The 11,491-nt window shown below is 40.0% G+C and overlaps 1 protein-coding gene across 1 annotated transcript; it reads right to left on the bottom strand.

Moving 5' to 3' along the window:
• Positions 1-264: 264 nt before the first annotated feature.
• On the bottom strand, positions 265-7,876 carry LOC139650326 (solute carrier family 2, facilitated glucose transporter member 11-like). The gene is made up of 11 exons (XM_071526949.1): positions 7,778-7,876; positions 6,613-6,773; positions 6,235-6,359; positions 5,886-6,015; positions 5,314-5,462; positions 2,610-2,797; positions 2,374-2,484; positions 1,023-1,124; positions 850-925; positions 614-741; positions 265-459 (listed from the first exon to the last, which is right to left on the bottom strand). Exons 1-11 carry the CDS (start codon positions 7,874-7,876, stop codon positions 265-267), a joined length of 1,464 nt encoding a protein of 487 aa, XP_071383050.1.
• Between the last annotated feature and the right edge of the window lie 3,615 nt (positions 7,877-11,491).

Raw genomic sequence — 11,491 nt, 5'->3', positions numbered from 1 at the left:
GACCAAGTGAGAACCTCAAACAACCTCTCCTCTCCCCTAGGGCCGAGGCAGATGGGAAAGACATTTAATCCCAGAAAGTGATTTAGGTAAATTTAAAGTAAAATAAGCAGGCAAGGCTAACAGTTTAACAGTGTGGGCCTTCTTTCTTAGCCTGACAGTTGCTAGCTAGGGGTCTTCTACTTCAAAACCACCAAATGCTTCATCGTTGTGCCCTTGACTTTAATAAATACTTTTACTATAAATCACTACTTTCAAAATATTTTCTTAGAATTTAGTTGCAAGAACAAAGTCTGTCTTTTCAATGTCAGTGCCCCTGTTCTTGAAGTTCAGTTTGTTGAAGTCCTCCATAATCTCCACCATTGTCTTTCCTTTGGTCTCTGGGATAAAATACAGCATGAATGCCGCACTGAAAACGCAGTAAACCACAAAAATCAGGAAGCAGAATTGCCCAAGTCCATCCTGCATGGAAACATGAAAAAACATGTTAAAACAGACATTATTCTTGGAAGGCATGCCATCATGGAATTGTGGTTAAAAACAAATAACCATTAGTTTTTTGTTTTTTTTAAACCATAATACACAGTTTCACAATTTGAGTGAGCCAGTATCTCACCACTAAATAACGGAAGAACATTCCCACAAGGAACAAGCCCAGCCAGTTGATAGTCCCGCTGATGACGTAAGCAGAGGGACGCCAGGCCTGTAGGAAAAGGTCAGCAGGGAGGGCCATAGACACTCCGGCTGCAAGAAGATAAAAAACGTTACTGTGACAATCCGCTCCACAGCGCTGACATTATTAACCCCATACTACAGCGTGGGCGGTGGAGAAACACTCAACAGAAAACTCACAAGGTCCGAGTCCGTAAATACAGATGACGGTAAATATAAGGGCGATGTTCACATATGGGATCCATGAATACAAGTCCTGTGGGAGAAGAGAAGTGCTTATAGTTTAGCTCGTACAAAGCAGAGGAGAGGAGGGCGCAGCCTTTATATAGAAAAAAGCACCGGGATGTTTTTACCTTAATGGACAGCATGACAGTAAGTACAGACATGGTGATACCCATCAACAGATAGCCATATCCCATCAGCTTCTTTCTCCCAGCTCGATCTATCAACAGAGACTGAGACAAAAGAATGAATTTACAGGATTTAACAGACATAAACATGCTAAAACCATGCTTATATTTTCCATAACAGCCTGGATTGTGCTCCAATTTCACTACGGAGAGACCAGAAGAAACAGACCAGCCAGCATCCTGAAATTGTTTAGATGCTTAGTTTTCTGACATGCCGCTGGACACACCTCTGGATTAATGGCTTTATATCAGGGTGTGGCAATTTTTTTTTTTTTTTTTTTAAAGGGGTGTGGTCAACCAAGGCAGGTGAGGAGAGAACTTTTTTTTTTATTTGGTTAGCACAGTAAGCTAGCTAATTTAGCTGGACCAACCAAGCATTAGCAACAGTTGGCAAGGAGACCTAGATCATAATATAAAGCAAGGAATCTCTGTCTGTCTGTCTGTCTGTCTGTCTGTCGGTCGCAAATCTCGAGAACTGTTCGTCTGATCGACTTCACACTTGGCGGATGTATTGCTGGGGACCCAAGGAAGTGCAGTGTCGGATTTGGGGCAATTTGGACATGCGACACGTTAATAAACATTGAATAAACAAGCGAACACCGCTCTGTACAGCAGCGGCATGAACAGGCACTGCACTAGTGGTAAATAAAGAGAGAAGAAGGAACTGAACACTGCCTGTCCCTTGCTCAGTACCCCATTATTGTCTGACTAGATCACAAGCCAAGGTTAGACAATATTAGCTTTGCACAATAGCATTAGCACAAGAATTATTGTGAAAAAAAAGTGATTGACTTATGGAAAGCATAGCAAAGTGCGTACAATTACACAGACCTGCACAGCCTGTAGGCCAGATAATACATCAACAGCTTATTATTGCCCATGTATATTGTATTTGTCAAGTTAGCGTAGTTTATCCATTTGATGGGATTGATGATTTGATCATTTGCAAAATCTCCTCAGCAGTGTATTGTGGTTCATACAAGAATGGCTTAAGTATGGACTCTTTTAAAATATTTTTTTTGTGTACATTTTGTACATCCCCATAGCAAAACATCTGTTATAGTTTAAAATTACCGTGCTAGGATTTGTTAGGTAGTTTTGACGTAGACACCCAGACTTCGGAAAACGAAAAACACCTGAGCAGAGCTGGTATTTCCAATCAGAAGCACTGACACTCCTATGTTCACCTAAGGACCAACAACATTAGATCTATGTTGTTTTGCATTGCTGCCTCCCTTTAAGTGCCAGTGTGATTTCATGAGCCAATAATTCACCCCACAGAAGTGATACTTACACATAGCGTTATGGTGACGAGCTCTGTTGCTCCAATACCAATGGCCAAGTAATGCATCTGGCCTTCTGGCACTCCTGATTCACGGAAGATGTCAAAGGCATAGAAGTACAGCTGGATGACAGGATGGAAAAATGAAAAGACATGAAGCTGGAGGGGAAGTAGAACAAGTTGCGTGAAACAGCTCTCGCTTGACATTTAATTTGGTGTTATCAGGAGGAGAGCTCATATGAACGCACAGCATTGATGCCACAGAACTGAACACCGGCGCAGGGGATGGCCAGAGCCAGCAGCTGCCACCTCACACAGCGGGAGCGGAGCACGTCCATTACTGTCTTTGCCTTCTCGCCCTGCGCGCTCTCTCTCTCTTTAAACATGTCGTCGAGCTCCAGCTTGAGGTCGTCCTCCTGCCACAGCCACTGCAAGGCTGTCACACATACACAAAGTTACAAGTTATACAAATATAGCAGTGTGATGTTGTTACACTAGATTGTAAGCAGAGACTTTTATTTTGATCTGCACTACTAGGCATGCAGAGGTCTCTTATTTTGAAGGAGCAGAGTGGCCAAGCCAGCCGGTTTATTTGTGTGGGTAACTTGGTTTTTGTACTAATTTCTTACAAGGCACTGTGTTATTTAATGGCCAAAAGTACATTTCGGAAGTCATTACAAAGTAAATAGAATTTGTGCATCACATTTCAAAGCAAAGGAAGCCGAGAACGGCCGTGCTTGCAATTATTTTTTTTAATGCCGTTATCTCGAGATCACGAATTAATTATCTCGTTCTCTCGAGAAAACAAGCTTTGTTATCTCGAGATAACGAGATAATCAACCCGTTATCACGAGAAAAAAAAAAGTTGTTTCCTCCTATTACTTAATTTATCAGAGATCAGGAGTGCCATGCCAGCATGCATATGGCGTCTTGACAACTGTAGCAACTGATTTAAGATGAAAATCGTAACTGCAGCAAACAAAACTACACATTTATGCTTCCTGTTCAGTTATATCCTCCCCGACAGTCATGACAGTGATCTTGAAGGCTGAAATCAGGTGTGATCAAATGAACCAGACACTCATTTTCGAGTTCTCCATAATTATCCTGTGATCTTGAGAAAACAAAAGTTGTTTTCTCGTGATAAATTATCTTGTTATCTCAAGAAATCAGCCTTTTGTTTTCTCGAGATCACAAGATAAATTAACTTGTGATCTCGAGATAACAGCATTAAAAAAATAATTGCAAGCATGGCCGTTCTTGGCTTCCCTACAAAGCTGGTATTTAGTGTTAGGAAGAATTTATCGTAATGGACTCCTCCGTTGTGGGCGGAAGTTCTGTAACGCGTTAATTCGCGCTCAGTCTGCTTCTGGACTATGAGAGAGAAGGTATGGATTCCTGTGTTCTGTTATTTTTTGGTTAATTACTATGTAAATAGTTTTTCTCACTTACCATCGATGGTAATGATGATAACTGTAACTAGTTCATGTTTTGAGCTGCAATTCTCATGCATTTTGTTGTTCATTTCTGTGCATCAAACTTGTAGAAAATATGAAAGGAACGTTGCCCAGTCATTCTATATAGTGAGAGGGTGCACTGTTTACAAGATTTCCACCTCTGTCATGCATTGAGAGTAGTATTGTTGGTGATTAACAGGCGCAGTAGAGCATGTTCATGAGAGAGACCTGTGTATTCATCACTGTCCTACTACTATTCTAATACAGGTATGTTGGATTTATATTATTATGTTTTTATTTAATTAAATTTATTTTAAACGAGAATTGCACACTATTTTGTACACCATATTGAGTGGTTTTTGTACATATTTATTTAAATGAAAAAAGTAATGTAAATATGTTGGTGTCACACTCACTGTGTGAGTGTACCCAAAATGTGTTGTTTCTGCTTCTGGACTTTGAGAGAGAAGGCGCAGTAGAGCATATTCATGAGAGAGAGTGTGTATTCATCACTGTCCTATTCTAATACAGATGCAGGCTGGTGACAATAAATATGCCGTCATCTACCCGGTCGTTGAGTGAGAGTGAACCCCGCTACACAAGTTCAGCTGTGACACATATTTAACATTCTGCACTTTTTTTTGTATCAATGCTTGTTACGTGTTATCTTTGGTGATTTTCCCAAAGTAGTACAAATCTGCACTTTTGCTGTGTTGGTACAGAACATTTGAGTTTAGATTTCCTTTACACTTCACATTATTCCAAATTGATAAACAAAGCTCACTTCAGTGTTTTTTGGGGAGTGAACAAAAGGCTGGGGACACACTGGAAGATGTTTAAAATCCTTTTGAAAACACGTTGCATCATATACATACTGACATATTTCATAAATTTTTGTCTCCCAGAGGTAAACATGCTCATACTAGATGGTTAGGCAAGGACGGGATATCACACACATAGCAATATACGGCCGTGGGCACACTACAGGATTACATTGTTGGGAGGGGAATCCCCAATCTGAGGTTTGGTCCGACTGACTGAAGGATTTACAGAGTCAATCTTCACCACATTGATTGACAGACTGAGAGCCGCCCTGATCATATCAAACATGTCTGATATTTAGGACCTGACATCTGGACAGGTCCTGAAGTGTGGATCACAGATCTATTCCAAAAGCCAATGAGAGCTGAGTTTACAGTGAGGTCAGGCGCATTTAAAAGTAATATTAATGATAATAATGCAGGGATAATAATTTGGGACCTCTAATTTAGAAGAACTTGCGTGATCCAAAGTGTGAGTGAGGTGAGTAGGCTTTATCCAAAAAAAGGTAATATTAGCTAGGCAAGTAACTTACATTCATTGTAAAGAGATTCCTGAGGTTTTTAATTTCAAGGACCTTAAATAGATACTCATTGTTATCATTGATAAAACTTTTGCCTCGCCCTGCCTCACTGTAGCCTCAGGCTCAGATGCGCAGGCTGCTGTTTCCACTAACCTTTTTTGCTGCCCTCAATGTCGCCTTTGTCAATGTAAAGGTATCGAGGCGCCTCAGGGAAATAAAGCAATGTCACAAACTGCAGTATGGCAGGAATGCCACTAACAGCTAAGAGATATGGCCACATGTCTTCTGTGCCCATCAGTTCCCTAAATAGAGTGTAAAATAAAGCCAGGTTAGAAAGATACACAGATCAGTGTAGTAGTAGAGAAAAGGGAGATACATTTATGAGTTGGTACTGAAATGATTAAGGTAGCTGAATACATTTACCAGCTTCAGGGAATCCATGTACGTAATATTATTTACCCTGGCTAATTAGTAAGACAAGGTCTTCAAGGTCTTATACTTCAGTCTAGGACACGAAAGATCTTGAGTAGTAGGAGACAACTATGGACTGCCTATGAATTGCCAGAGGAATTTTTGTACCCAAGACAAGATTCTTGCCTCTTTAATAAGTGAGTGAGTAGGTGGTTGATTTGTACTTTTCTGCTCAGTTCTTGGCTAATGTTTTTTATATGGTTTTACAGATATTGGTGAGCTTATGCTTTGAAGTCCCAGCAGTCAATTCTTACTTGATGCCAACTATTTGACCCATTACTTTCCCCAGGCCGATGAAGATCGAGCTTGTGAGGGTCAGGAAACCCCTCAGTTTCTTTGGAGAACTCTCCCCCAGATACATCAGGTGCACACTCAGTCCAAGCCCTGTGGAGAAAGAACCGAGACACAATGAATAGAAAAGTCAAAAGAAAAACAAAAGCAAGAAATGTAAAAAGTGTTTCACACAGGGCAGTACTTAATTAATCCAATATTTGCATACACACACACACGCACACACGCACGCACGCACGCACACACTCACTCACACACACACACACACACACACACACACACACACAGACAGTAGACATCAACAGAGCATACCAACATTATATCCATAGAGAAATCTGCCCAGCAGGATCATCTCAAAAGACTTGGCCATGCGACTGAAGACCATAAGCAGGGCAGCAACAATAGCCACAATGTTGTTGAACAAAAGTGCTTTTTTCCTACAAAATCAAAATAAACATCCACATTATTATGCATTATATGTTTTACCGACAGTCTATTTTAAAAAAATATTTTGCGAACAACCATGTTGCAGATGTTGCACTATCATCATGTCACAAAGCCACAAGAGCGTGCGTTCTGCAGCTGCAGCTGTTTGTCAGAAACCGTTGGGATTTGGGAGTGTCTCCTATGGGGCAGCAAAAATCTTACTTATTTGCCCTTTAATGTAACTAGTGTGTGTGTGTGTCTCACCGGCCATGAGTGACAGGAAGGCTCCCACTGTGAATCGCCCCGGCCCACGCTCCGAGGCTAAAGATCGCCACAATGAAGGACCAGATGAGCAGGTTGGTAGAATCCTCCACCGGGACCTCGTACCTCTGCAGCCACGTCTGGTTCACAAAGCTCTGAACATGCTGTGGTCAGAAAGGTCAAGGGAAATGTTAGATGTCCTGGTGTCTCAGCAGGTTACGGTGCATTGCGTGCACGTGCAACTCTGTGGGCCAAGGTCACATGCCAGCCCATATCTCTTGTCGTTACTGTAGCTTTCCACTGTTTCCAATATAAATGGAATAAAAACTAACTCAGTAGACTGCATACCTCCGCCAACACAATGCAGTTGTCAAGATATGACAGTTAATCAGTTCTTTCTTGCCCCATGACCAACCTTTCCAATCTTCCAACCTTTCCACAAAGTTTTATTCAAATCCGTTCATAACTTTTGGAGTTATCCTGCTAACAGACAAACAGACAGACTGTTGGCGGAGGTATGGCCCATTTACTTCTTTCTTTCCCAGACATTTTGCAATGCATGCCGCATGTAATTCGTTTTTTTTTTAACATTTACTCATCTTTTGTCATTTTTAAAATAAAAACTTTACAGTGTCCAGCCTAGCTTGAAATTAACTCCTGTCCTGGAAATAAGACATGGATGTGACAATAAAGTTTGTAAGGCGACATGTTTTGAGGGATTATTTCATGGCAGAGACTTCCATTTCTCCCTGTGTGTGTCAGGTCATTGACGGTAAGCAGAGTGTATGCACACACTGATATGAAAACACTCAATTTGGGTACAATGAAATAATAAAACAGAAATTTGACAAAACTTTGCTTCTTCTGAGGGGAGGAAAACAAGCCGTGACATCTCCAACTATGCCGACTGAGTGTAGACACCAGCAGGAATAATGTAAAGGAGAGGGGCAGCCTAGATGACTGGCACTAACTTAAAAAAAACCTTACTGGTATTATCCTTTAAAACTCTTATAACATATGGGCACTGCATGAGATAAACATCTCACATATCAGTGAGATGTGGTCCAGCTCTCACTGTTAACTTAATGTCTATAACCCACACTTGTTCAATTCTTATTTCAGTTTTCTTGTTATGCAAGCTTTGACATCTTACAGAAGTTAATCCTACCTCAGCTGGAGAAGCAATGACGGAAACCTGGATCCCATATTGAAATGATCCCCCAATTCCCAACACCAGCGTCAACAGGTAAAGCCTCCAGTACTGCATCTGGAATTGGAATTGGAAATCATACATAGTCTTCTTAGCGGTTAGCCATTATATTCTGCTTGCTTAATCACTTCCTTTTTTTATGTGAATAACAATTTTTAGAACTTATCATGGGTGAAAAAAAAGGCCTATTTTGATGAATGCAAGCATAATTTCAGCTTGGGTACAGGCTGAACTTATTACTCTTCACATGTTCTTCTCTGTCATTGTTTCCTCTACCAGCCAAATTGCAGCATTCACAAAATGTTCTTTTCAAGGACATGCATTCTGCGAATGAGAAATGTGTAACAAAGATTTCATCATTGCAAACTGAAGAGATAAATAGAAAATTGGTAACTTTTTTCTAAAACTGAACTCTTGATACAAGATCTGATTCCACAGCCGGTATTTAATTTTAAATGTGCTTTGAAGCTTTAAAAAGAATCATTATTGGGTGAGGAAGCTGGAAGTTGCAAGCAAGGATTATTTTTCTTGTGCAGTTGTCACTTAAAAAAAAAAAAAAAAAACATGCATCCAAAAATAACAAAAAAGTAAAGAGCAGAAAGTGCTATTCTAATGCAAACATTTCAAACACACAAACATAGTCTTGAGTAATGTTCACCTACCATCTTTTTTGGGGCATCCTCCATTTTAGCAGTATAGCTCCCTGGATGCTGGCTGGAATAGGTGCACAGGTGTGCTGTGTGAGCACCTCTAGCTGTGGGGGACGAAGGGATTCACATGCAGGACCCACATATATCTCTGATGCCACTTACAGTTACACATCAATAGACTGTGGTTGACCATTCATTCTGTAATGACATGATAACCTTGGTTTTGACCATGTGAGTGTGTCAAATACTGCACGAGGCTGAACTGAAGTTTGGTCCGTGTTCCTGGACCAAACTGGATCTTATCTAGTTGATTCCTGCAATTGGTAAAACTGCAGCATGCCTTGCCAATGTTTCTGGTCCGCTGGTTAGACATTATCTGTCTGTTCTGGAGGGAGGTGTCTTAGAAAAACAAGAATAACTCATGAATTACAAGAATCATTTGGCACGCAGGCCTTAGCAGACAGAGAGAGAAAATGATTAATCGGTAGGCTACGACATATTAAAGCTATCTTGGAGCTTCAGCCTTATACACTGCTGCTATGTAAATATGTCCACTGTAGCTAAATAAACATTACGTGAACCTTTACACTGTAGTGTAGTGAGCTGGCCTTACTAGACTCATCCAATCACACCTGGACCCCCCTCCTCCTCCTCCTCTGACCAGACACAATCTACATCTATCTCAGGAAATAAAGATACACACTCTTGCAATGAATGACTTTGAGCAAACGGCCTCCGCACAACACATATTACAGATGTTATAGGAGATGTGCACTGCGAATGAATGACATCTCAACAATACAGACTTAGATTCAGGATCTGTCTGAAAAATTCCCTGCAGTAACACAAAAAATCATTGCAGTAACATTGTAGTAACTAAAGGCCTTGGGGAGTGTTCTCAGGGGAAACAATCTCTCTCTCTCACACACACACCTATTTGGGAGCTAGCAGTAACAGTCTGATGGACCATGGACACTTCCAAGGCTAAGTGCCCTAGTCAAGCATATTACAGTTTTTCTGAATTGTTTGCAGACATTTTCTGAAACTATGCCTAATTTTCTCAAAACTCTAAACACAAATAAAAAATACATAAAATGCAAAGCTCCACAAATCTCTTGCAAAAGGAAACATTACATTCAAAACCATGTTATGTCTTCAAAACAGAATTTTGCATCCATATGATACACGGCACCATGAATAGATCTTTCTAAGAACCAGTTTCACATTGATGTGCTCAGTGGAGAACACTACTATGAATGCCTTTATTACTGTAATCAGAAGCCCCAATTATGCCTTCTTCATTTCCTGTGCCACACTTACTATACATGCTGTAAAAAATCATGTGACTACTTTACTCCAATATAAAACAAACCCAGAAATACAATAACAAAATAGTGTATACATTTCAGCAAACTCAGTGGGGTTTGTTGAAATGTAAAATGTTTCAAAAAACATTTCTATTGTGAAAATAGGAATCCACAGCCTCCTGATTTCATAAGATACATGGAACATACTTGCTGTCTGCAGTACTGTGGCCCACTTGGAATAGTGCATTCTGTAGTATTGTAATCACTGAATACTGTAGTATGTATATGTAGTACTACAGTAAAAAAAAGTAGCATAGTGTGGAGAGCAGCTTACTTACCTATTCTTATTTTGAAAGTCTGGACAATGGAAGCTACAGTGAAGCGACTCAGGTTGAGCTGTACTCTCTGCCCCTGCCTCCCTCACTGTCAGACCACGGTCACTTACCACATGGTTGACCAAAGTGGCCAGATTTGCTCTCCTTGCTCTTCCTCCTCCTCCTCCTCTTCCTCCTCCTCCTCCTCCTCCTCTCACCCTCACCCCTCCTCTCCCTCTGCCTCTCTAATGTTGCTAGCGATTCATCTCCAAAACAGCAGCGCTCACCTTTGGCTTTCTCCTCGGATTTGTAATTTAACAATTTAGCAGCTAATGTTTGTTCCTGGGATTAGTCAGTGTGGCTAAGTGGTAGTTTCAGTTTAGAATTTTGAATGGCAGTGCTTACCAAGTGAACACAAGAGATTTTAGTTATGAAGATTGTGCTAAATGTACAGAATTGTGTCTTGTGTTTGAATTGTTTAGAATTGCAGTCTGATAGAAATGCAGAAAATGTGTTGTATTTTTGCATAATTGGTTTAATGGGACATGAGTGTCAGGTTTTTGTCTCTCAAGTTCAAGTGTAAAAAACTGTAAAACTAGAAACTTAATGAGTAAAAAAAGCTTGCCTCTCTAAAGTTACCACTGCTGTCAAATCAATCCTAAATTGTTTCTCTTTTCTACTGGCTATGTGGTTCAACATTTAATATTAAGTATTTTACATTGTCATTATATTTTAAACATAAAAGATAGCCTAATGGTTGGTTATCATATGATGCAATGTTATTTTATTGGTGTATTTTGTAGGAAATGATCTGCACAATAAATAAAAACACACAGTTAATATAAGATCATTTATTGCCTCACAAATCAGAATTAGATCATTGAAAAAAAAAAAGATCAATGTGCAACACAACATTAGTTAACAGATATATTCCACTCATATACATACAGTAGACTATTGCAGGATTTCAAGGAAAATGTTCATACAAATTTCTCAACATACAGTACTTTATACTGCAAGTACCTAAGAACTCATTTTTAAAAATGACCTGCATAAACATTTTGTGATTACAGCCAACACCAAAACAAAGTTGTAATTGTGAAAGAATGTATCAAAATCAGGGGTTTACATCGATGTTCTCCAACTTTCTGTGCTAACCTAGTTAATGCTATAGACATCATGAGAACATTTTAATGAATGAGACCCTTAGTGTGCACGCCGCTATGGGCAGGTCTTAGTAATAGCAGGCAAATTAAGGTGACTGCATGTCTTTGGTTCTATCGTCACATGGTTTTGTTCATTTAGCTCAACCTCATGCTACATGGGAAAAGGTACAGTATATCTGACACGCCACACTGAAATTATTTGATTGGCAGGTATGCTACTTCCTTTAAAGACATA

This window comes from Centroberyx affinis, unplaced genomic scaffold (assembly GCF_046629955.1).
Source record: "Centroberyx affinis isolate AG114_WGS23_722 - 3 ecotype Tasmania unplaced genomic scaffold, CSIRO-AGI_Caff_v1 ptg001484l_1, whole genome shotgun sequence".
NCBI lineage: Eukaryota > Metazoa > Chordata > Actinopteri > Beryciformes > Berycidae > Centroberyx > Centroberyx affinis.
The sequence above is the reverse complement of the archived record's forward strand: the minus strand, read 5'-3'. Positions and strand labels throughout refer to the sequence as shown.